Genomic DNA, 27250 nt, shown 5'->3' with positions numbered 1-27250 from the left:
CACCAAGATCTGCCTCCTCCTCTCATGCTCCTTTCCCTGCAGCACACTTCTTTATGTTTCCAGGAAACCTTAAACCTCTTTTGCCCTGGAGCCATGCTTTGTCACTTTACCCTCTGTTAACATGATGCCTTGCAATCCTTACCCCTCCTGAACCCAGTATCTTTAACTTTCTTGTTCACAAGCTCTCTTTGTAATTTTAAGCCAAGCCCAGCATTGACTTTGGCCTCTAAGCAATAAGTAATATCTTCTGTCTTCTTACTCTGTCCATTCTGCTCTTCACCAGCAGTTTCTATACCCACCCTCCAGGCTCTCTTCTCTACCATCCTAAGTCTTTTGTCCCATTTCCCTGTGTCCTCTGCTCATCTATCACACAGCTGGATCCTGTCACTCTTATAAATGCTTCACTATTATGCTGCTGGTTATTATTGACATATGCCCCAAGAGTTGGAGTATGTGTCCAGTGATCAAATTCAGAGGCAGGTCAAAATTGTGAGAAATGAGTTTATCAGAGAAGATAAAGAGTAAACATTCTCTGTGGAGTGCTTTTTCAGAGGCAGGTCGGATGCCTCCAGCCTCTGCTAGCGTGCTGATTTTCAGCATGCTATAGTTGCACAGTGGTAGCTTTCAGGGCAGTCTTGGAACTGAAGAGATCGAGATAGGATTAAGGTTAGTTAAAATGACAGGAGTCTCTCCTGTTCTTGCTAGTGTGTACTTAATTGACTGTACTAGATGGAAAACTGCATTGCTCTTAGCTCAGACCTCCAAACCACTGTGGGGCTCAGTAGCATGCATGGGTTCCAGACTGCATCAGGGATCTTGGACTGCATTACCCTTCATAAGGTGGGATGGCTGCTTGACAATACTCCACTGTCCAGTGCACCAGATTCCAACTTGCATGGCACCACCATCTACCTACTCTTGTCTGGGCCTCTCTTTATTTCATCTTCATTCTTTAATCACACTCATGGTACAAGTTTAGAAAAAAATATCTATTAATTCCACATATATCCCAGCTAATTTCTGGATCTGTTTTCTTTCTCCAACAAAAGCTGCCCATAAGATAGGAACATATGAGATAAATATATGGAGAATTTTTGTACTAAAATATCCACCACTCATTTCTCCACTGTATTTTCTCCTGCAAATGTTTTGTTGAGTCATTGTGATTAACCTGACTTTGAAGGTGCAGGAACTCATTCATTTGATTTGCCTCCAACAATACCAGTGAAGACTACTAGGTACAGGATGCTGTGTGTCAGCATGAGGACAATCAGTTTTACTCCCCTCCACCATGGCCACCTAAGTCCCACCTCCAGCCAGCTGAAAATCCCAACACCCTTTGGAGTTTACAATAGCAAGACAGGCGATACTTCCATAAGATTTTTCTACTGGTGTTTTGAGCAAGAAGAATGGCTAAACAATTGCATATTGTGCAAAAACATACAACTCATATAATTATGATCAAATTTAAGAGTTTTTTGCACCTTAGAAGCAGTGCCTAGATAGAATGTTGTCATGGTTCCTAAGAACGAAGGGGCTGACCGTGGGAAAACACATGGAGATCAGTACATTGGTGTTCACCAACCACCAACTGGGATTAAAGGAAATGGTAACACAAACATTTAATAGGGAGGAAAGGGTGTAGAAACTCAGGAAAGTGCCCACCAGGACCAGGATTCTCTGGGTAGCTCTGAACTCAGGGCAGGATCTGGGGGAAACTTTGATGCTGTGAATGTGCTGAACCTGCTGCTTGTGTCTGTGCAGAATGAGGACCATGGAGCCACTGGACCAGATTATGAGCACAGAAAAGACAATTTCAGGAAATACGAACAGTGCTGAGTATAAAGAGTCTGTGATTTTGTCATGCCCTGAGGTAGAACAGTGCACATGATCTCTTTTCTCTGTCACATTTTTGTTACTCCATTTGCTAAGCACGTAGAGAGGAAAAATGGAATTTACCACCATGTACAGGATCCAGCAGAGGGAAATGGAGAAGCCGATGTACTTAGGACATTTTCCTTTAAGATCCTTCCAATAGGAGTTCACGGGGTTGATGGTGATGTGCTGGAAGATGCTGAAGAGGCACATGATGCCAATGGACACACTCCTGCCCACTCGCTGAATATACAAAGTAAGTTTGCACAAAATGCCATTGAAGTGATTTTTCAGTCCAAGAGTTGCTATTGTCTGGGGAATTCCGTTAGAGAGAATGACCAAGGAATTTGCTATGATCAGGTGCCTGAGAATCAAATCAGTGGATCTTAAATTGCGCTTATTGCAGAAATGGACTAAATAATAATGAAGCAGAGAGAAATTTCCCAGAATTCCAACTGTAGTCAGTGATAAGAACATCAGTCCCATTGCCACATCTCTGAAGTCCATTCTCTTATTGATCACGTTTGCCTTTGAATGTTAGCAACTACTTCCTAAGATCAAAATGACTCATTAAAATCTTTGTAGTGAAGCACCGTGGTATACACTTGTACTCAACAGTTCCTCAGGAGGCTGAGGCAGAGGTACGGTTTGAGCCTGGGCATTAAAACCCAGGCTGGGAAACATTGCAACACTTGTCTCAAAATATGATATAGGTATATATTTTTACACCAACTGTAACTTTTACTCTGTGCATGTGCTGGATACAAAAATATCAAGATGTACCTATGAACTGGGAAGGTTCCCAGATTTTTTTCATAGAAAAGTCAATTTTAAAAATCAGGTGATGTTAACCTGGAAGAAGCAATGAAAAGTGAGAGCAGTAGACAGAAAGCATAATTCAACATTTGCAGCATAAACTGATAGGTGATACTCATTTTGAAGAAGAGGCCAATTTTGATCACCTCAGTGGAAATGATTCCTTAATTTTTCATTAAGTATCTTTTTTTCTTTTTTCCTTCTATTTTATGTTTTGCTGTGCTTATTGTTTCATGGACACACACATATATTTTTTTCTTTTTCCCTCTAACATTTTTCTTTCCCTTGTCTGTTGAGGGTTGGGGTTTTTGATTAGTACATTTGATTGGTTTTCTTTCATTTTCATTTCTCTTTGTCTCTTTTCTTTTGCTGACAAATTCTATTGTTCTCTCTTTCACTCTCCCTTTACTTTGTCTCTTCTATTTTCTCTCCCCCTTCCTTATAACCATCACATGCTGCATCTCTTCTACATTCTTTCTGTTCAATTTTTGAAACCACAAACTCTTTTCTACCTTTTTATCACATTTCTCTTAGTTAACTGTATTCTTACCATCTTTTAGCACTAAGCAGTTTATATAACTTCTGACCCCACCATTGATGCTGTTGTGATTATTACTGCTGTGCATGCCTGCTGTGGATGCCTGCTGTGCATGCCTGCTGTGCATACCTGCTGTGGATGCCTGCTGTGCATACCTGCTGTGGATGCCTGCTGTGGATGCCTGCTGTGGATGCCTGCTGTGCATGCCTGCTGTGGATGCCTGCTGTGCATGCCTGCTGTGGATGCCTGCTGTGCATGCTTGCTGTGGATGCCTGCTGTGCATGCCTGCTGTGTATGTCTGCTGTGCATGCCTGCTGTGGATGCCTGCTGTGCATGCCTGCTGTGCATGCCTGCTGTGGATGCCTCCTGTGCATGTCTGCTCTTTGTTTTAATGCCAGGTACAGTTCTTGGTTACTTATTTTTTTCCTGGCAGCAATCATTGACCTTACCAGTTCCATTTTTTGTCACAATTCAGATTGTAGATGTCATTGTAGGAATGAAGTATTTCGTTGAAAGCTGTATATGGTTTGCATAGGTTGTGCCTTACTGTTCCCACCTCTTCTGTGAGGTGCTGAAACCTACAGAGACACTAGAAGTTCACAGGGAAGAAACTCTGCTGCTGAGTTAACTCAGTCAAAAGACAGCACACCTTGTTACACACAAATTAATGGCACTCAATCTTCAGCTATACCTTAATACAAAGAATGGAAGAGACAGAAACCCAAACTAGTGACAGGTCCCAAGTAGAAACAGCTAGAGGTGGGTCCCCAGGTCCCATCTATGGACACCCATTTGTATAGCAGAAACAGAGAGAGGTAACACAGACTGTGGACACCACACCTATGAGAGGGTCTCAATACAGATCACTCCAGGACACATGTTTTTCCTTAAATAGACCATATTCTAGGTCACAATGGAAGTCTTAGCAAATACAAAAGAACCTGATATTATCCTGTGAATCCTATTAGATCAGAATGCAATGAAATAGAAATCAACAGCATGATACATAGAAACCATACAAATACATGGAGATCAAAAATATATTTTTAAGTGAGGAATGGATCATACAGTAAATCAGAGAAGAAATCAAGAAATTTTAGGAATAAATGTGAACAGAGATATAATATATCAAATCCCTGGGAACGCATGAAGGCCATCTAAAAGGAAAGTTTATGGCATTGAATGCCTCTACTAAAAAATATGAGAAAGATCCCAAATAAATAATGTAATGCCAAACATCAAGGCCCTAGAAAGGGAAGATCAAACTTATATGAAATCAATAGAAGACATGAAATGATAAAGATTACAGCTAAAATTAATGAAATTGGGACTTAAAAATGCAATACAATCAGGCATGCTGGTGCAGCCTATAATCCCTGGGCCGTGGGAGACTGAAGTAGGAGGCTCACAAGTTCAAAGCCAGTCTTAGCAACTCAGCAAGACCTTGGCTCTAAATAAAATACAAAAAACGGGTAGAAAGCCCAGAACCAGATAGATCCTCAGCTGAGTTCTAATATACTGTTAAAGATGAACTAACACCAGGCTTTCTCAAATTATTCTATGAAGTAGAAAGAAAGGGGACTTTACATTCTTCAAAGTCTTCATAATGCTGATGCAAAACCATACAAAGAAACATCAAGGAAAGAAATCTATAGATCTAAATTCCTAATAAACAGAAATGTGAAAATACTTAAAATACTGAGCAAATTTCTTTCAAAAACCCATGAAGAAGATAATGTATCATGAACAAGTTGATTTTTATCCCAGAGACTCAAAGTTGGTTTACCATATGCAAATAAATAAATATAACTCTCCACACAAAAGGAAATTAAGGACAACAATCACATGATCATCTCCATAGGAGCATATAAAACCTTTGTTAAAATCCATCACCCATTCAAGTTAAAAACACTAGAGAAACTAGGGATAGAAAGAACTTGACTCAACTTTATCAAGGCTATATATGATAAAGCGAAAGCCAATACCATCCTGAATGGAAGAAAACTGAAAGCATTTCCTCTGAAATCAGGAACAATACAAGGATATCCATTATCACCACTCTCACTCAATATAATTCTTGAAACTCTGGCCATAGCAATCAGTCAGGAGAAGGAAATTAAAAGCATACACATAGGAAAAGAAGTAAAATTTCTGTTTGGTAATGACATGATTTTATATTTTTTTAGAAATACAAGAATTCTAGCTGATGATTTCTAGAGCTGATAAATGAGCTCAGCAAAGTAGCAGGATAAAAGAGCAATGTTCAGAAATCAATAGCTTTCCTGTATTCCAACAGTGAATCTTCTGGGAAAGAAATCAGGAAAACTAACCCATTTACAATCAGAAATAATACTTTGGAAGAAGAAAAAAATACTTTGGAATAAATTTAATCAAGGAGGTAAAAATCTCTGTAATTAAAATTACAGTCCCTGAAGAAAGAAATTGAAAAAGACCTAGGAAGATGGAAAGACCTCCCAATATTCTTGGATAGGCAGAAATAATTTTGTCAAAATGGTTATATTTCTAAAAGCACTATACAGATTCCTTGGAATCCCAATCAAAATACAAAATGAATTTCTTCAAGAACTAGAAACACAGTTCTAAAATTCATTTGGAAGCACATAAGACCCAGAATAGCCAAAGCAATCCTGAGTAAGTAGAGTGATGCTAGAGGAATCATGATACTGCACCTCAAATTATACTACAGAGCTACAGAGAAAAGGAGAAGGTAATTGGCATCAAAAAGACATGAAAATCAATGAAATAGAAGACACAAAGACAAAGGCACAGAGTCACACCCATCCAATAACTGAAAAAAGTGCCAAAAATATATGTTGGAGAAGACAGCCTTTTGAACACATGGCGCTGGGAAACCTGGATAACCATATGTAGACGAAGGAAATGAGATCTTAGTCTCTCAACCTTAAAAAAAGTCAAATCCAAGTGGATCCAAGACAAAGGAATTAGACTAAAAACTTGCAACTGCCAAAAGAAGACATAAGCTCAACACTGTAACATGTTGGGGCAGACACCAAGTTTCTTAATGACAAAAGAAATAAAACCAAAAGAAACAACATCAAATTAAAAAGCTTCTTAGCATCAGTGGAAATCATTGAAAGCAGGAAGAGAGATCCTGGAGACTGTGGGAGAATCTTTGCTAACTAGTTTTCTAACAGTTTAATAATATATAAAGAATTCAAGGTGCTTGACATCAAAAAAGCAGAAACAAAACACAGAACGAACGAACAAAGATAACTCCTGGGTGCAGTGACACAAGCCTCTAATCCCCACAATTCAGAAGATCCAATTAGTAGGATCATGAATTCAAGTACAGACTTAGCAAGTTAGTGAGACTCTGTTTCAAAATAAAAAACAAAAAAGGACTGAGGATGAGGTTTGGAACTTAAGTACCCTGGCTTTAATTCTTATTACAATAAGAATAACAGCAACAAAAACCATCAATCAAATATCCCAATCAATAAATGGGGTAATGAACTGAATAGGCATTTCCCAAATGAAGAAATACAAATGGCCCAAAATGTTCAACAACCCGGAATTAGGGAAATGCAAATCTAAAGTTCATCCCTTCTCACTCCAGTTAGAATGCAAGTCATCAAGAATACAAATAATAAATGCTGGGAAAGATGTGGGAAGAAGGTCTACTCATCGTTAGTGTGACTATAAATTAGTACAACTATTTTGGAAAGCAGTATGGGGATTTATTGAAAGAATAGAAATGGAACCACTATATGACCCAGCTTTCCAACTCCTTGGTATTTATCCAAAAGAATGAAACTTATCACTATAGTGATGCGGGAACATCAATATTTAGTGTAGTGCTATTCATAATAACCAGGTTATAAACCAGCGCAGGTGCCAATCAGGAGATGGATGAATTAAAAAAATGTGGTATGTATTCACAATGGAGTTTTACTCAGTCATAAAAAAGAATGAAATGACGGCATTTGTCAGTTAGTGGATGGAACTGGAGAGCATCATGCTAAGTGAAATAGCCAGACTCAGAAAATCAAGGGTTAAATTGTTCTCTCATATTTGGAAGCAAGTGCAAAGTAAGGTGAAAAAAAGAGAAGGGATCTTATAAGGATAGAGGGAAGAAGGTAGGTGGAGAAAAGAGAGGAAATGTGGAAAGAATTTTACAGTATCAGCTACGTATGTGTATACATCTGCCACAATGATTTCCACTGTATGCATATCTATAAATGGCCAGTCAAAATCAATAAATTGAGGGAAAGCCAGTAAAGTTGGAAAAGTGGAAAGGGAGAGGGGGAGGGAAGAGAAAGGGGAAGCATTGGGGGCTGATACAGAGCAAATTAAATTTCATGCATGTATGATTATGTCAACACGAACCGACTATATTGTATAATTATAATGCGCTAATAAAAGTAAAAAATTATTTTTGTTATTACAAGAACAAAAATATACTGAGACATTTAAATCAATTATTGAATGATATTACTTTGTCCCCAAACCATGACACATGAAATATTAATATATGATAATATAGTGTAGGACAGAAATTAAGTCCTGAGAAATTTCATGCCAAAATTATATATTTATCAACATCTATTAAACTACTGATAATAAAGAAAGGTTTTCAAAAGAGGAATAAAAAGATTCATTTAAATACAATCTGGATACTAGGAATTCCTGTGTACTATATGAGTTGAAGCACAAAGAAATAGACTTGGGATTAAGGTGACAATATTAATAAACCAGAGGAAACAACATGACATCATTGGTCCTGACAACCATTGTCCAATACCTATAAAAATACTTCCATTTCCTTGTGTGTTCCCAAGTTCATCAGGGGAAGAATTCTCGCCACAAGCATCACACCACAGGTGATTCAGTGGAGATGCAATTTCTGTCTCCATTCAGTACATCGAAAATAGATGCTGGTCTCGATTTATGCTTAGGATGAGGTGATTTTCATAGTTTCATCCTTATCTTTGTTTTAGGTGGGAGGTCATTATAAACATAGCTACAATAATACTGATGATTTAATCATGATTCATGTAAGGTAATGCAGAGATCAGGGTGCTTTAATTAGACCAATGCTTCAGCACCTCCATAATCAGATTTCAGTACCAACATTGGGGATTATTAACAAAAGTCACACTCATTGAGAACTTTATTACTTCCTATTTGGGGACATCATTATTTGGCATCAGGTCAGGGACACAACTGCTTTTACTAACTGAGCTTAGAGCCAAAGAATTGTTCCTTTCCCTTCTCTACACAGGTGCTGGATCTGTTTCTCCCCAAATCCTTTTCCAGAAATGAGTTCTTCCTCAGACTTCCCTCCTTACAGGCTCTACTTTTGTGACAGAAATAGAAAATACTCACCATATGTCTTGTGTGCAAGGTGCTGGGCTCAGTGTGAGGTCTGGACAGCCAGCATGGAGGGAGGGAGGGAGGCAGCTGCACCCTGAGATAAAGGTCTGTGCTCCTGTGACCTCACTTCCCCTCAGGGCTGCAACTGTCATTTCACCTGTAGAGGCAATGACAGCACAGGCCTGGGGAGCCCAGGACATTGCTGAAGAACTTTCTCCACACTTGCTAATTATTAGAGCAATTATGAGTTCCTTGTTAGTAACTTCAGAATAAGTGTTGAGGAGTTTGGGGGAGAGGCTGTCATTTCCCATGATCCCTAGGGGCTGACAGGGTCTACAAGGAAGGTTCAGGAAATACTGAGGTGTGACTAATGGGAACTCGCCAAGTGTTTGTGCGCCTCACTGGACTCCAGACTCCCCTGAGCTCTTCTGTCCCACATCTTGTTAATTATTAATATTTGGCTATCTGAGGTTCATGATTCTAAAAAATAAGAGAAGAAAAGAACAAAAGAAACTAACAACAAATAAATAAACAAACAGAAAGGGAGAAATCACCTGAGAAGAATGTCTAATGAGTTAAAAGGAAAAGGAAATATATCATGTCACAATTTACCTTAGAAAATCCTGGACTCATTTGTAAAATTTAATGTACATTTGGAAATTATGATATAAAAATATTTTAGGAAAAATTACTTAATGAATATTAAGTAATGAATACCCCAGCACTGGTAGGAAGTCTAATCAGAACACTATCACTAGAAGAAAGATACTTATAATAGTATCTCATGATTAAAATCACCAGCATTAGAGGATCAGTCAGAAAATTATCATATTTCACAAGTATCATATAAGCAAATGCTACCATCTCCATCCAAAAGCACTGAATGTTTTGAATTATTAAGCATACTTTTGCACAAAAAATTAAAGGAGTAAATGTATAAGAGATTTAAGATTTTGATTTATCTTTTTGATAAATCTTTTGTTTTTTTGTAAACTTGCATGTACATAAGGTAATGCTGTAAGTCTTTATCACCTTTAAACAGGTTAGGCTTTCCTTCTTATCTTTCAAAAATGCATTTAAATCTCAATTCCACAGAAAAGAGTAACAAAAAATTGTTTATATAACTTATTGACAACTAGTTACTTTATCCAGCTATAAAACATCAAGTAACATGAATAAATATCAATCAATCTTTTGATTTTTGGTTAACACATGTGAACCTATGATTATTGTTATACACTGTAGATTCTAAATTATATTTTAAAATTTAAACTTAGCTAAATGTAAAACTTAGGAGAGCACTTTGACAAGTTGGTGTTCTCCACACTAAAATTATCTGTGTCAAAATTCTCAACTCTGTATAAAAATAACAAATTTGATTGATATTTATTCATGTCACTTGATGTTTTATAGCTGGATAAAGTAACTAGTTTTCAATAAGTTACATAAACAATTTTTTGTTACTTTTTTCTGTGGAATTGAAATTTAAATGCATTTTTGAAAGATAAGAAGGAAAGCCTAACCTGTTTAAAGGTGATAAAGACTTACATCATTACCTTATGTACATGCAAGTTTACAAGAATGGTATGAATTTATATCATGCACAAACATAGAAATGAAAAGTTGTATCTAATTTGTGTACAATTAATCAAAATGCAGCCTGTAAAAATAAAAAATAAAAAATAAGTAAAAATGTCAGATGGAACCACCATTTGACCCAGCTATCCCACTCCTTGGTTTATACCCAAAAGACTTAAAAGCATCTTATGACCATGATGCAGGTACATCGATGTTTATAGTAGCCCAACTCACAATAGCTAAACTATGGAACCAACCTAGGTACCCTTCAACAGATGAAAGGATAAAGAGACTGTGGTATATATACACAATGGAATATTACTCAGCCTTAATGAAGAATGAAATGATGGCATTTGAGCTAGAGAATATCATACTAAGTGAAAAAAGCCAATCCCAAAGAACCAAAGGCCAGATGTTTTCTCTGATATGGGAATGCTAACTCACAATAAGTGGGGGTAGTCTAGGGAAGAATAGCACTTTGGACTAGGCAGATGGGAGTGAAGGGAGAGGAGCAGATATGAGGGTAGGAAGGATAGTAGAATGAATTGAACTTAATTATCCTACATATGACATATATGACAACACAATCAATGTGTTTCCACCTCATGTACAACCAGAAGAATGAGCAGTTATAGTCCATTTATGTATAATGATTCAAAATGCATTCAACCATGCTTCTCAATTTTATTAAAATACTTGTTACTGAAAAAAACCCTCAAAACCCAAAATGTATTATAGTGTCAAGTATAACTAATTAGAACAAATAAAAATACATACAAATATATGACAACATATTTCCTTCTTATTGAAATAGATATAAATATGTATGTTTTGGAACTTCAAACATTCAGTTTGGCTTTTGCTATGACTGACAAAAAGGAAATGAATTCCTTGAAAAGTATTGACATTTAAGGGGAATTTCTTGAGCATAAGAGGAAAAAAACTCAATAAGTATTTCCCATAAATTATTCTGCAGCATTGTTTTTTTTAAATTTATTTTTATTGTAAACAAATGGGATACATGTTGTTTCTGTTTGTACATGGAGTAACAGCATACCATTTGCAAATTCATACATTTACATAGAGTAATGATGTTTGATTCATTCCGTTATTTTTTCCTTCCCCCCCACCCCTCCCACCTCTCTTTTCCCTCTATACAGTCCCTCCTTCCTCCATTCTTGTCCCCCTCCCACTCCCCATGTCATCATCCGGTTATCAGTGAGATCATTCGCCTTTTGGATTTTTGAGATTGGCTTATCTCACTTAACATGATATTCTCCAATTTCATCCATTTGCCTGAAAATTCCATAATTTTATCATTCTTTATAGCTGAGTAATATTCCATTGTATATATATATACCAAAGTTTCTTCATCCATTCATCAATTGAAGGGCATCTAGGTTGGTTCCACAGTCTGGCTATAGTGAATTGAGCAGCAATGAACATTGATGTGGCTGTATCTCTGTAGTATGCTGATTTTAAGTCCTTTGGGTATAGGCCAAGGAATGGGATAGCTGGGTCAAATGGTGGTTCCATTCCAAGCTTTCTGAGGAATCTCCACACTGCTTTCCAGAGTGGTTACACTAATTTGCAGCCCCACCAGCAATGTATGAGTGTACCTTTCTCCCCACATCCTCTCCAACACCTATTGTTGCTTGTGTTCTTGATAATCACCATTCTAATTGGGGTGAGATGGAATCTTAGTGTCATTTTGATTTGCATTTCTTTTATTACTAAAGATGGTGAACATTTTTTCAAATGTTTGTTGATTGATTGTAGATCTTCTTCTGTGAAGTGTCTGTTCATATCCTTAGCCCATTTGTTGATTGGGTTATTTGTATTCTTGGCGTAGAGTTTTTTGAGTTCTTTATATATTCTGGAAATTAGTACTCTATCTGAAGTAGGAGTGGCAAAGATATTCTCCCACTCTGTAGGTTCTCTCTTCGCATTGCTGATAGTTTTCTTTGTTGAGAGAAAGTTATTTAGTTTGAATCTATCCCAGTTATTGATTCTTACTTTTATTTCTTGTGCTATGAAAGTCCTGTTAAGGAAGTCTGATCCTAAGCCAACAAGGTGAAGATTTGGACCTACTTTTTCTTCTATAAGATGCAGGGTTTCTGGTCTGATTTCAAGGTCCTTGATCCATTATGAGTTGAGTTTTGTGCAGGGTGAGAGATAGGGGTTTAGTTTCATTCTGTTGCATATGGATTTCCAGTTTTCCCAGCACCATTTGTTGAAGAGGCTATCTTTTCTCCATTGCATATTTTTGGCACCTTTGTCTAGTATTAGAAAATTATATTTATTTGGGTTTGTGTCCGTGTACTCTGTTCTGTACCATTAATCTACCTGTCTATTTTGGTGCCAATACCATGCTGTTTTTGTTACTATTGCTTGGTAGTATAGTTGAAGTTCTGGTATTGCGATACCCCCTGTTTCATTCTTCCTGCAAAGGATTGCTTTAGCTATCTGGGTTTCTTATTCTTCCTGATGAATTTCATGATTGCTTGCTCTATTTCTGTAAGGTACATCATTGGGATTTTAATTGGAATTGTATTGATCTGTATAGCAGTTTTGGTAGTATGGCCATTTTGACAATATTATTTCTGCCTATCCAAGAACATGGGAGATCTTTCCATCTTCTAAGGTCTTCCTTAATTTCTTTCTTCAATGTTTTGTAGTTTTCATTGTAGAGATCTTTTACCTCTTTGGTTAGATTGATGCCCAAGTATTTTATTTTTTTTTTTGAGGCTATTGCAAATGGAGTTGTTTTCCCATTTCCCTTTCAGATGTTTCGTTGCTTGCATATAAAAATGCTTTAGATTTATGTGTGTTGATTTTATAGCCTGCTATTTTGCTGAATTCATTGATGAGGTCTAGAAGTTTTCTGGAGGATGTTTTTGGATCCTCTAAATATAGAATCATGTCATCCGCCAATAGTGACAGCTTAAGTTCCTCTTTTCCTATTCGGATCCCTTTAATTTCTTTAGTCTGCCTAATTGCTCTGGCTAGAGTTTTGAGGACAATGTTGAATAGAATTAGTGAAAGAGGACATCCCTGTCTTGTTCCCGTTTTTAAAGGGAATGGTTTCAGTTTTTCTCCATTAAGAATGATGTTGGCCATGGGCTTAGCATAAATAGCCTTTACAATGTTCAGGTATGTTCCTACTATCACTATTTTTTCTAGTGTTTTGAGCATGAAGGGGTGTTTTAGTTTGTCAAATGCTTTTTCTGCATCAATTGAAATAACCATATGATTCTTATCCTTAAGTCTATTGACATGATGGATTACGTGTATTGATTTATGAATGTTGAACCATCCTTGCATTCCCAGAATGAACCCCACTTGATCGTGGTGCACAATTTTCCTAATATGTTTTTGGATACGGTTTGCCAATATTGTGTTAAGGAGCTTTGCATCTATATTCATCAAGGATATTGGTCTAAAATTTTCTTTCCTTGATGTATCTTTTCCTGGTTTGGGTATGAGGGTGATATTAGCTTGATAGAATGAGTTTGGTAGGGTAACCTCCTTTTCTATTTCCTGGAATACTTTGAGAAGTATTGGAATGAGTTCTTCTTTGAAGGTCTTGTAGAACTCGGCTGAGAATCCGTCTGGTCCTGGACTTTTCTTGGATGGTAGATTTTTAATGGCTTCTTCTATTTCATTGCTTGGTATTGATCTGTTTAAATCATGTATGTCCTCCTGGTTCAGTTTGGGAGGAGCTTATGTCTCTAGAAATTTGTCAATGTCTTCAGTAGTTTCTACTTTGTTGGAATACAGATTTTCAAAGTAGCTTCTCATTATTTTCTGTATCTCAGTGATGTCTGTCGTGATATTTCCTTTTGCATCATGTATTTTAGTAATTTGAGTCTTCTCTCTCCTTCTCTTTGTTAGTGTGGCTAAGGGTTTGTCTATTTTGTTTACTTTCTCAAAGAACCAACTTTTTGTTTTGTCAATTTTTTGAATAGTTTCTTTCATTTCAATTTCATTGATTTCAGCTCTGATTTTAATTATTTCCTGTCTTCTACTACTTTTGCTATTATTCTGTTGTTCTATTTCTAGGGCTTTGAGCTGTAATGTTAGGTCATTTAATTGTTGACTTTTCATTCTTTTCTGGAATGCATTCCATGCAATGAATTTTCCTCTTAGTACTGCTTTCATAGTGTCCCAGAGATTTTGATATGTTGTATCATTGTTCTCATTTACCTCTAAGAATTTTTAAATCTCCTCCCTGATGTTTTTGTTATCCATGTTTCCATTCAATAACATATGATTCATTCTCCAGGTGTTGGAGTATTTTCCCTTTTTTACTTTGTCATTGATTTCTACTCTCAGTCCATTATGGTCTGATAGAACACAAGGCAGTATCTCTATTTTTTTGCATTTCCTAAGGGCTGCTTTGTGGCATAACACATGGTCTATTTTCGAGAACTTTCCATGTGGTGCTAAGAAGAAACTGTATCCACTCGTTGATGGATGGAATATTCTATATATGTCTATTAAGTCTAGGTTATTGATTGTGTTATTGAGTTCTATGTTTTCTTTGGTTGGATTTTGTTTGGAAGATCTATCCAGTGGTGACAGCGGTGTGTTAAAGTCGCCCAGAATTATTGTGTTGTGGTCTATGTGATTCTTGAAATTGAGAAGGATTTGTTTGATGTACAGGGATGGACCATTGTTTGGGGCATAAATATTTACTATCATTATGTCTTACTTATTTATGTTTCCCTTAAGCAGTATGAAATGTCCTTCTTTATCCCTTCTGACTAACTTTGGCTTGAAGTCCACTTTATCTGATATAAGGATGGAAACCCCACTTTTTTACTGAGTCCATGTGTGTGGTAGGTTTTCTCCCATCCTTTCACCTTTAGTCTGTGGATGTCTTTTTCTATGAGATGAGTCTCTTGCAGGCAGCATATTGTTGGTTCTTTCTTTTTAATCCATTCTGCCAGTCTATGTCTTTTGATTGATGAGTTTAGGCCATTAATGTTCAGGGTTATTATTGAGATATGATTTGTATTCCCAGTCATTTGGCTTATTTTTGGTTTTTAAGTTGGCTTGGTTTCTCCTTTGAGTGGTTTTTCTCTAAGGTAGTTCCTCCCTTTGCTGACCTACATTGTTGGTTCTCATTTCCTCCTCATGGAATATTTTGTTGAGAACATTCTGTAGTGCAGTCTTTCTATTTGTAAATTCTTTTAACTTTTGTTTATCATGAAAGGATTTTATTTCATCTTCAAATCTGAAGGTTAGTTTTGCTGGGTATAGCATTCTTGGTTGGCAACCATGTTCTTTCAGAGCTTGAAATATGTTTTTCCAGGCCCTTCTAGCTTTTACAGTCTGACTTGAGAAGTCGGCTGCTATCCGTATTGGTCTCCCCCTAGATGTAATCTGATGCTTTTCTCTTGAGGCCTTCAAAACCCTATTTTTATTTTGAATGTTAGGCATTTTCATTATAATGTGCCTTGTTGTGAATCTGTTGTGATTCTGTGCACTTGGTGTTCTGTAAGCCTCTTGTATTTGATTTTCCATTTCATTCTTCAGATTTGGGAAATTTTCTGATATTATTTCATTGAATAGGTTGTTCATTTGGTTTGTATCTCTGTGCCTTCCTCAATCCCAATAATTCTTAAATTTGTTCTTTTCATGATGTCCCATAGTCCTTGGAGATTCTGTTCATGATTTCTTACCATCTTCTCTGTTTGGGCGACTTTATTTTCAAGATTAAATATTTTTTCTTCATTGTCTGAGGTTCTGTCTTCCAAGTGATCTAGTCTATTGGTGATGCTTTCCATTGAGTTTTTTATTTGGTTTATTGTCTCCTTCATTTCAAGGATTTCCGTTTGTTTTTTTTTTTTTTTGAGAATCTCTATCTCTTTGTTGAAATAATCTTTTGCTTCCTGCAGGTGCTCTTTCAGCTTATTGGTATTATCATTCATTGCCTGCATTTGCTCTCTTATCTCATCCTTTGCTTCGCGAATCATCTTAATCATGTATAATCTGAAGTCCTTTTCTGACATTTCTTCTAACATACTCTCATTGGATTCTATTAATATAGAATCTAGATTTGTTTGGATCATTTTCTTCCCTTGTTTTTTCATGTTGTTCATGTATCTTCCCCTCTAGCAGTGCAGATCTGGGGTATTGCAGATTTCCCCCTATAGGCTTATAGTGGCCCTATAGGTTTCCAAAACCCTTTCTTTAAGGGGACATCAATATTAGCAGTGCCCAAATCAGACACTATGCAGTCCTAGACCAAATAGTCCCTATGGGGACAATAACAAAATTGTCATAATAAACAAAATGAGTTCAAATATTATCTTCAGTAAAACAAACAGGTTTGCAATAAGGTCTGCAGTTTCTAATGGAGGACAAAAAGGATGTCGAGGGATGTAGAATGTGGCTGTTAATGGGATAAGAAAAGAATACACAGAAGTTCTAGAAAATAGGGTGAGAGTGTAATCAAAAGAAATCGGATGTTAGCATGCAAAAAAGGGAGAAAGAGACTCTGAGGGAACATGTAAACAAAAGGAAAAGAAAGCAAGAAAAGTCAAGAAATAAAAACTTAAATTTTTTTAAAAAGGAGAAAAAAGAAAATCTACTGTATAACAGTCATATACTAATGAAACCTCCCAGTGTCCAGTAGCCTCATGCATGAGAGGTACCTGACAATGAGCTTCAAGCCTCCAGCAGGCATCACAGGATGGGATTTGCCCCACCCAAAGATTGGAGCTTTCAGGATTATCCAAGATTCCCGCTCTGGCTTCAAAATGTGTTGGCAAGTGGGGATCTGCAGCTCAGGGGTGGAAGTGGTCAGCTGGAGGTCCTGGAGACGGGATGCAGTTGGTCCAGCAGGGGTCCTGGAGGTCCGGTGTGTTTGGTGTGGTTGTGGGATTCTGGAGGCCGGGTGCAATCAGTCAGTCTGGGGTCTTGGTGATAGGGCGCAGTCAGTTGGTCTGGGGGTCCTGTGGCAGGGAGCCGTCAGTCGACGTGAGGGCACCAGAGGCAGGGAGTGATCGTTTGGGCTGAGGGATCCTGGAGACGGGGCTCAGTCAGTCCGACCAGGGGTCTTACGGGGCCTGGCTGTTGTCTCAAAATGGCGGCAGTCACGTGTAATCAAACCTGCAGGTACTGTGACAGTGAACTTCCAGGAAGCAGCAGGCAGCTGGTTCTCCACTGGCAGTACAGCAGCTTTGTTTTTGAGAGGTGATACACGCACATGCGTAGGCTCATTCTCTTAGAGATTCATAATACACATATCAATATTAAAGGCTCTGAGATTATAATAAATAAATCTGCATAACCTAAAAATTCCACTTCCAACCACAGCATGGCCCAGAGCATCCTAAAGGTCGAAAGCATCATCCGGCCCCTGCTGCTGACTGCTTCTCCTCCTCTGCACTTGGTTCTTAGGTGGGTGCAGTTGGAGCAGCTGGTGACATGCTAAGGTGTCCCCTTCAGTATGTGCACAGAGCCATGGTCAGAGTGGGAAAAGGAGTCAGGACACCTGTGAGGGTCATTGTCCATCAGTGCATCATGATACATGTCCATCACTTCACCCCTGTCACCTGAGGAGCACTGAACCTCTGTCATCTCACACTTCCATACTGTCTCTCTAGACTGCAGTGTGCCCCCAGCATTCCAAGGCCCACCCACCACACCTTCATCTGCTGCTGCACACCCCATCACCTGGGTCCTCCTTCCCCTTTCCCTGTGTCTACTCCCAGACAGCTCATTCCCTGTGTTCTCTGCTCAACACCCTCCGCCCCACAGAGCTTAACTTTCAGGCACCTCAGCTCCTCCATGACTTCTATGCTTGCCCTTGACTCATGATCTACCATGCTGTCCCTGTCCTTTTCTCACATGTGCATTAGCCCACTCATGTCCACGTTCCTCCCCAACTCCCTACACTTCCCTGTGCACATCTTTCCTCCCCCCCATGTCCGTCTTCTCCCCAGGCTCCACCTCCTTTACTCATTCACTCATTTACTGTGTATCTGCCTTGATCCATGATCATACAAGTTCTGCCTCCACCCTCTATATCCCTGTTTTTCCAGAGCATGCTATTATCACATGTTTTACACAGAAACTTTACCCCCTTTTATCCTTTAAATGTGCATTTCCATGTTCCCATTTGTTCCTGTGACACCCTAAAATCCTTATCCTCTGAGAACCCAAGATGTTATACCCTTGGCTTCCTTGTACGTGATCTCACCTTGTAATCTTGAGCCTGGCTTTGACTTTATCCCCTGAACAACATGCACTCTTGTTTACCTCTTAAACCTCTGCATGCTCTTTTCTTCTTTCCATGCCCCCTACTTCAGACTCTGCACCACCATCTTGTACCTGTGGTCACTCTTCTCCTGTGCCCTCTTCTGGCATGTGTCATGCAGCCATGCACTGTCACTCCCTAATTGCTCCACTGTTAAACAATTGCTGCTGCTGGTGGTTGACAAATGCCCCGTGAGTTAAAATGTTCACACAGTGATCAAGTTCTGAGTCAGGTCAAATTCTGAAAAATGAGTATCAGCCAGCTGTCAGAAAATTCTCCTTGTGGACATTCTCCTTAAGTGTGGTTCTCAGGATGTAGTAAGGCCATTTCTGAGCCCTCCAGCCTCTGCTGGGTGCTGATTTTCACTGTCCTGCAGTTGCACAGTGATACCTTCAGGGGAGCCTTGGAGCTAAAGAGAAGGGGATGGACTAAGCTCAACTAAAATGACAGAAGTCTCTCTTGTGCCTGCTGGTGTGGAATTACTGGACTTACTGCACTCTAGAAGGAAAACTGCATTGCTTCTCATTGACAAGATCAAGAAAGCATAAGGCAGGCAAGTGCCCCTCATGGTGCCAGTTACTTGTGGTCAACTTCAGGTTAAATGGAGAATCCCAGAAACCAGATCACTTTGGTCTCACTTTTATTACAATATAATTTTGTAACTCTTCTACCTTATTTCAAGTTGCAGTTATTAATATCTTTCTATCCCTAAAATGATAACCTGATCTTTAACATATGCATGTGTACATGTATGTATGTATGGACTCATGAACACATTTGGGGTCATGAACTTCAGCCACTGCATAAGAAAGGACTAGTACATGACGGTCTGCCCAGTGCCAGAGATCACCACTTGCAGGGCAGTTCTACCTACCTACTCTTCTCCAAGAAGCTCTTAATTTTTTCTCCATTCTTTTTTTTTTTTATTGTAAACAAATGGGATACATGTTTTTCTCTGTTTGTACATGGTGTAAAGGCATACCATTTGTGTAATCATAAATTTACATAGGGTAATGTTGTTTGATTCATTCTGTTATTTTTTCCCCTTCCCCCCACCCCTCCCACCCCTCTTTTCCCTCTATACAGTCCTTCCTTCCTCCATTCTTGCCCCCCTCCCTAACCCTAACTCTAACCCTAACACTAACCCCTCTCACCCCCCATTATGTGTCATCATCCACTTATTAATGACATCATTTGTCCATTGGATTTTGAGATTGGCTTATCTCACTTAGCATGATATTCTCCAGTTTCATCCATTTGCCTGCAAATGCCATAATTTTATCATTCTTTATGGCTGAGTAATATTCCATTGTATATATATATACCACAGTTTCTTTATCCATTCATCAATTGAAGGACATCTAGGTTGGTTCCACAATCTGGCTATTGTGAACTGAGCAGCAATGACCATTGATGTGACTGTATCTCTATAGTATGCTGATTGCAAGACCTTTGGGTATAGGCCAAGGAGTGGGATAGCTGGGTCAAATGGTGGTTCCATTCCAAGTTATCTAAGGAATCTCCATACTGCTTTCAAGAGTGGCTGCACTAATTTGCAACCCCACCAGCAATGTAGGAGTGTACCTTTTTTCCCCACATACTCACCAACACCTTTTGTTCCATGGGTTCTTGATAATCGCCATTCTAATTGGGGTGAGATGGAATCTTAGGGTGGTTTTGATTTGCATTTCTCTTATTACTAGAGATGTTGAACATTTTTCCATATGTTTGTTGATTGCTTGTAGATCTTCTTCTGTGAAGTGTCTATTCATTTCCTTAGCCCATTTGTCAATTGGATTATTTGCATTCTTGGTGTAGAGTTTTTTGAGATCTTTATAGATTCTGGAGATTAGCGCTCTATCTGAAGTATGATTGGCAAAGATTTTCTCCCACTCTGTAGGCTCTCTCTTCACATTGCTGATAGTTTCCTTTATTGAGAGAAAGCTTTTTAGTTTGAATCTATCCCAGTTATTAATTCTTGCTTTTATTTCTTGTGCTATGGGACTCCTGTTGAGGAAGTCTGGTCCTAAGCCGACATGTTGAAGCTCTGGACCTACTTTTTCTTCTATAAGATGCAAGGTCTGTGGTCTGATTCCGAGATCCTTAATCCATTTTGAGTTTAGTTTCGTGCATGGTGAGAGATATGGGTTTAGTTTCATTCTGTTGCATATGGATTTCCAATTCTCCCAGCACCATTTGTTGAAGAGGCTATCTTTTCTCCATTGCGTATTTTTGGCCCCTTTGTCTAGTATGGGAATATTGTATTTATTTGGGTTTGTGTCCATGTCCTCTATTCTGTACCATTGATCCACCTTTCTATTTTGGTACCAATACCATGCCGTTTTTGTTACTATTGCTTTGTAGTAGAGTTGAAGATCTGGTATTGCGATACCCCCTGCTTCACTCTTTCTGCCAAGGATTGCTTTAGCTATTCTGGGTTTTTTATTCTTCCAGATGAATTTCATAATTGCTTGCTCTATTTCTGTAAGGTACATCATTGGGATTTTAATTGGAATTGCATTGAATCTGTATAGCACTTTTGGTAGTATGGCCATTTTGACAATATTAATTCTTTCTATCCAAGAACATGGGAGATCTTTCCATCTTCTAAGGTTTTCTTTAATTTCTTTCTTTAGTGTTCTGTAGTTCTCATTGTAGAGGTCTTTCACCTCTTTTGTGAGATTGATTACCAAGTATTTTATTTTTGTCGAAGATATTGTGAATGGGGTAGTTTTCCTGATTTCTCTTTTTGAAGATTCATCGCTTATGTATAAAAATGCCTTAGATTTATGTGCATTGATCTTATATCCTGCAACTTTACTGAATTCACTTATGAGATCTAAAAGTTTTCTGGTAGAATTTCCTGGTTCCGCTAAGTATACAATCATATCATCAGCAAATAGGGATAGTTTGAGTTCTTCTTTTCCTATTCGTATCCCTTTAATTTCTTTGGTCTGTCTAATTGCTCTGGCTAGAGTTTCAAGGACGATATTGGATAGAAGTGCTGAAAGAGGGCATCCCTGCCTTGTTCCAGTGTTTAGAGGGAATGCTTTCAGTTTTTCACCATTTAGAATGATATTAGCCATGGGCTTAGCGTAGATGGACTTTACAATGTTAAGGAATGTTCCCACTATCCCTATTTTTTCTAGTGTTTTGAGCATGAAGGGGTACTGTATTTTATCAAATACTTTTTCTACATCTATCGAAATAATCATGTGATTCTTGACTTTAAGTCTATTGATATGGTGAATGACATTTATTGATTTCCTGATGTTGAACCAACCTTGCATCCCTGGGATGAAACCCACTTGATCATGGTGCACTCTCTTTTTAATATGTTTTTGTATGCGATTTGCTAAAATTTTGTTGAGAATTTTTGCGTCGATGTTCATTAAGGATATTGGTCTGAAATTTTCTTTCCTTGATGTGTTTCTGTCTGGTTTAGATATCAGGGTAATATTGGCTTCATAGAATGAGTTTGGAAGGGTTCCCTCCTCTTCTATTTTATGGAATACTTTGAGAAGTATTGGAATGAGCTCTTCTTTAAAGGTTTTGTAGAACTCGGCTGAGAACCCATCTGGTCCTGGACTTTTCTTTGTTGGTAGGCTATTGATGAATTCTTCTATTTCATTACTTGAAATTGGTCTATTTAAATTGTGTATGTCCTCCTCGTTCAGTTTAGGCAATTCATATATCTCTAGAAACCTGTCGATGTCTTCAAAATTTTCTATTTTGTTGGAGTATAGATTTTCAAAATAGCTTCTAATTATGTTTTGTATTTCAGTCGTGTCTGTTGTGATATTTCCTTGTTAATTCCGAATTTTAGTGATTTGGGTTTTCTCTCCTCTTCTCTTTGTTAGTGTGGCTAAAGGTTTATCAATTTTGTTTATTTTTTCAAAGAACCAACTATTTATTTTGTCAATTTTTTGTATTGTTTGTTTTGTTTCAATTTCATTGATTTCAGCTCTGAGTTTAACTATTTCCTGTCTTCTACTACTTTTGGTGTTGGTCTGTTCTTCTTTTTCTAGGGCTTTGAGCTGTACTGTTAGGTCGTTTATTTTTTGAGTTTTACTTCTTTTATTAAATGCGCTCCATGAAATAAATCTTCCTCTAAGTACTGCTTTCATAGTGTCCCAGAGATTTTGATATGATGTTTCTTTGTTCTCGTTTACCTCTAAGGATTTTTTAATTTCCTTCCTAATATCTTCTGTTATCCATTCATCATATAATAGCATATTGTTTAATCTCCAGGTGTTGGAGTAGTTTCTGTTTTTTACTCTTTCATTTATTTCTAACTTCAATCCATTATGACCTGATAGAATACAAGGTAGTGTCTCTATCTTCTTGTTTTTGCTGACAGTAGCTTTGTGGCATAATATATGGTCTATTTTAGAGAAGGATCCATGTGCTGCTGAGAAGAAAGTGTATTCGCTCTTGGTTGGATGGTATATTCTATAAATGCCTGTTAAGTCTAAATTATTGGTTGTGTTATTGATATCTATGGTTTCTTTGTTCAATTTTTGTTTGGAATCTGTCCAGTGGTGAGAGAGGCGTGTTAAAATCACCTAGTATTATTGTGTTATGGTCTATTTGGTTTCTAAAATTGAGAAGGATTTCTTTAACATACATGGATGAGCCACTGTTTGGGGCATAGATGTTTATGATTGCTATATCTTGCTGATTTATGGTTCCCTTAAGCAGTATGAAATGTCCTTCTTTATCCCTTCTCACTAACATTGGCTTGAAGTCCACATTATCTGAAATGAGGATGGATACTCCAGCTTTTTTGCTGAGTCCATGTGCATGGTATGTTTTTCCCCATCCTTTCACCTTTAGTCTATGGGTATCTCTTTCTATGAGATGAGTCTCTTGCAGGCAACATATTGTTGGATCTTTCTTTTTAATCCAATCTGCCAGTCTATGTCTTTTGATTGATGAATTCAAGCCATTAACATTCAGGGTTATTACTGAGATATGATTTGTATTCCCGGTCGTTTGGTTCATATTTAAAATTTTATTTATTTATTTATTTATTTTTTGACACATCTTGGTTCCTCCTTTATTTGACAGTTCCTTTAGGGTAATTCCTCCCTTTGTTGATTTGCTTCTTTGTTTTTTATCTCTTCCTCATGAAAGATTTTGCTGAGAATGTTCTGTAATGCTGGCTTTCTTCTTGTAAATTCTTTTAGCTTTTGTTTATCATGGAATGATTTTATTTCATCGTCAAATTTGAAGGTAAGTTTTGCTGGGTATAAGATTCTTGGTTGGCATCCATTTTCTTTCAGAGCTTGAAAAATGTTGTTCCAGGCCCTTCTAGCTTTTAGGGTCTGGTTGAAAAAATCTGCTGATATCCGTATTGGTTTCCCCCTGAATGTAATTTGGTTCTTTTCTCTCACAGCCTTTAAAATTCTGTCTTTATTTTGTATGTTAGGTATTTTCATTATAATGTGCCTTGGTGTGGGTCTGTTGTAATCTTGTGTATTTTGAGTCCTATAAGCCTCTTGGACTTGATTTTCCATTTCATTCTTCAGATTTGGAAAATTTTCTGATATTATTTCATTGAATAGATTATTCATTCCTTTGGTTTGTTTCTCTAAGCCTTCCTCAATCCCAATAATTCTCAAATTTGGCCTTTTCATGATATCCCATAGTTCTTGCAGATTCTGTTCATGATTTCTTACCATCTTCTCTGTTTGTTCAACTTTGCTTTCGAGGTTAAATATTTTGTCTTCAATATCTGATGTTCTGTCTTCCAGGTGTTCTATGCTATTGGTTATGCTTTCTATGGAGTTCTTAATTTGGTTTATTGTTTCCTTCATTTCAAGGATTTCTGTTTGTTTTTTTTTCAATATCTCTAACTCTTTATTGAAATGATCTTTTGCTTCCTGTATTTGCTCTGTTAACTGTCGATTGGTGCGATCATTCAATGCCTGCATTTGCTCTTTCATCTCATCATTCAATGCCTGCATTTGCTCTTTCATCTCATCGTTTGCTTCTCTGATCATTTTAATTATGTACATTCTGAACTCCCTTTCTGTCATTTCTTCTGCCATGATGTTGTTGGATTTTATTGATGTAACATCTAGATTTGTTTGGGGCATTTTCTTCCCTTGTTTTCTCATATTGTTCAGGAATCAGTGGGTCATTAAGATATTGCAGATTTCCTCTATCGACTTATAATGTCCCTGAAGATTGCTAGTATATCCCCTCTTATCCTTCAGTAGCCTGAAGTCTTGGAGGAAGTTGATAATGCGGAACTCCACGAAGAAGTTGCCTCTCTAGGGGTGGTGACCCTCAGGTGGCGTATATTCCCTGCTAGTGGGCAGAGGTGCCCCCACTTGTTGACCAATGGTCATCCAATGGGGAACTAGACTGTGGGCTGAGGCAAGTCCTGTTTGTGCCTGTGTCTCTGGTTTTACCGTCCCTGTGGGAAAACCTCACCTGGCAGGGAAGACTCACTCGGTGGGGACATCTTGCTGATCAGTTCCCCTCCTAGAGGTTCCCCTCAATCTACAACTACCACCTGGGCTGGGCTGTCTTCCTCTGCAACGTTCCCAGGGGTCCGGACCTACGTCCTGAGCCTGGGAACCTCACCCTTCGCAGGCGAGTCTTCTTAGGCTGCCTCTCCCAGAGAGTCTGCCCGCAGTCCTGGAAACTTCGCTCTGCCCCTAGGCGTGTCTCTGTGCGGCTCTTCCAGCAAGAAGCCACCTAGCTCCTGGGACCCTGTTCTGCACCTAATTGCCTAGCTATGGGCCCCTCCTCTGAGCCGCCACCTGGAGCCCCGTACAATAGCTCCGAGACCCAGAGACCCGCCACACACCTCCTCCTCTGGACAGCGGCCAGGTTTCCGACGCAGTCACTAGGAGACCAAGCAACTCACTTCGTGTCTCCTCCTCCCGCCAACCACCCGTAGCCCTAGGCAGTCACTCCTAGTCCAAGTGACCCGCCCTGTTCCTCCTCCTCCTCCTCGGGGTAACCCCCAGTGTTCAGGAGCGGTGGCTCCGAGACCAAGTGACTCACCACGCTCCTCCTCCAGGCAGGCCACCGGTGTTCAGGAGCGGTCGCTTTTAGTCCAATCAACTCACCACTTGCCTAATCCTCTGTCAACCGCCTGTGGCTCTGATGCAGTCGCTCCTAGACCAAGCGACCCGCCATGCTTCTCCTCTTCCTCCGGGCAACACCCTGGTGTTCAGAAGTGGTCGTTCTGGGTCTAAACAGCTCGCCACGCAGCTCCTCCTCAGGCAGCCGCCCGGAGCCCCAGTGGTTGCTCCGAGTCCAAGCGCTGTGCTGAGCCGCCTCCTCTATGATGCTCCTAGTTGTCCGTGTTCACCGCTCCAGCGGGGGGAGGGTCATCTCGCCGAGCAACTCTGCTTCACAAAGTTCCCTGCGTTCCAGGGCTACCACCCCATCCGGGATGCCTCCCCAATGGGAGAGACTCACCCAGCGGCTTTGAGTTGGTCCCAAGTCTCTCACTATCTCCTCTTTTGAATCTTGCATCCTGGAGCAATGTGAAATGCAGCCACCCCCTAGTCCGCCATCTTGAAACCTCTCCATTCTTTATTCATGCAAAAAGTACATTTTTGGGAAAAATCTATTTATTTTACCTATGTCTCAGCTACTTTCTGGGTCTAGTATCTCCCCTTGAAGATTTCAGTCTTACCATATCACTTTGATAACCTTGAAATGCTTAAGTTTCTATGGAATTTATGCTTATACCTAAGTTGTCACTATATCTGGATCTCTTCTATGCTCAACTCAGCCTTTCCCATAAAACTAGACTTTCTTACATAAGCTACGGCCAAAAAATTGCATGTCTCTCAAACATTCCTCATGGAATTCACATTCACAGAAAAAACTTTTTTCTCATGTGACATTCTTAGAAGATATAATATGGATGATGGAAATAGACTGAACAGGGCAAAGTAAAATAAATATATATCCCTGTAAAATAATGAGTTTTACCTTCAAAGACCCTCTGGGAATCTGTGAGCAGTAGGACTCTTGTATCACCATCTCATCTTAGGCAGTGTCTCACATGTTGTTTCTGCTTTGATCTTTCCCATATCCCTACTGTTACCAATAACTTATATTTTACTGAACATAAGTCTATAGTCCACTGTGACATGGATCATTTGGTTTTCCTGTGTACAACATAACCTAGCTATATAAGATTATTGTGACTTAGAGAATAACAAATGCAAAATTTGAAGAGAATAGCTAAGGTCATGTCTACTTGTTTTGCATATTTTCCCCAAATGTGAAAATGTAAGATTATGCAGAAACTGTTGTATGAATTCCAGTAGAGAGGTACAATTCCTAGTAAGAAATCAGACACATTCTTATTTGTCACAGCAGTCAGCAGGAGTACTCTTCTCCCACCAGCTTCCTTTTCTCCTGCCAACTGTACTCTGAGGTGGTATGGAATGGTCCAGTTGGACACTGCACAAGAAAGGAGTTTGCATCACACCTTGCACATATGGAAACAAATCTTTTATGGAGAGCTCTAACATGCCTCGCCCATTTCCCCAGATGGGAATGTTACCTTTATTTCCATTAATAGAAAATAATTCTATTAGAAGTTGACACTGTATTGCCTAATCTTCCAAGGCTCTTGCTTCAACTAACATCCAACTAGTACAAAATCTTTCCATCAGATGAAAACTTGTGTGATCAGTACAAGAAGAATTGCCCTCCAACAATACCACCACTCATTTTTCCACTGTATTTGCTTCTGTCAAGGTTTGCTGGAGTCCACCACTTGTTCAATCATGGTGATTAACTAACTTGGAAGGACTAGAAATGCATTCATTCAATGTGCC

General features: G+C 38.7%; 1 protein-coding gene across 1 annotated transcript; it reads right to left on the bottom strand.

Moving 5' to 3' along the window:
* Window positions 1–1485: 1485 nt before the first annotated feature.
* Window positions 1486–2382, bottom strand: LOC124966202 (vomeronasal type-1 receptor 4-like). Its single transcript, XM_047527249.1, has one exon. It carries the CDS (start codon window positions 2380–2382, stop codon window positions 1486–1488), a length of 897 nt encoding a protein of 298 aa, XP_047383205.1.
* Between the last annotated feature and the right edge of the window lie 24868 nt (window positions 2383–27250).

Source organism: Sciurus carolinensis, chromosome 16 (assembly GCF_902686445.1).
Source record: "Sciurus carolinensis chromosome 16, mSciCar1.2, whole genome shotgun sequence".
Lineage (NCBI taxonomy): Eukaryota > Metazoa > Chordata > Mammalia > Rodentia > Sciuridae > Sciurus > Sciurus carolinensis.
Note: the sequence above shows the minus strand (reverse complement) of the source record. Positions and strands in the feature narration are given on the sequence as shown.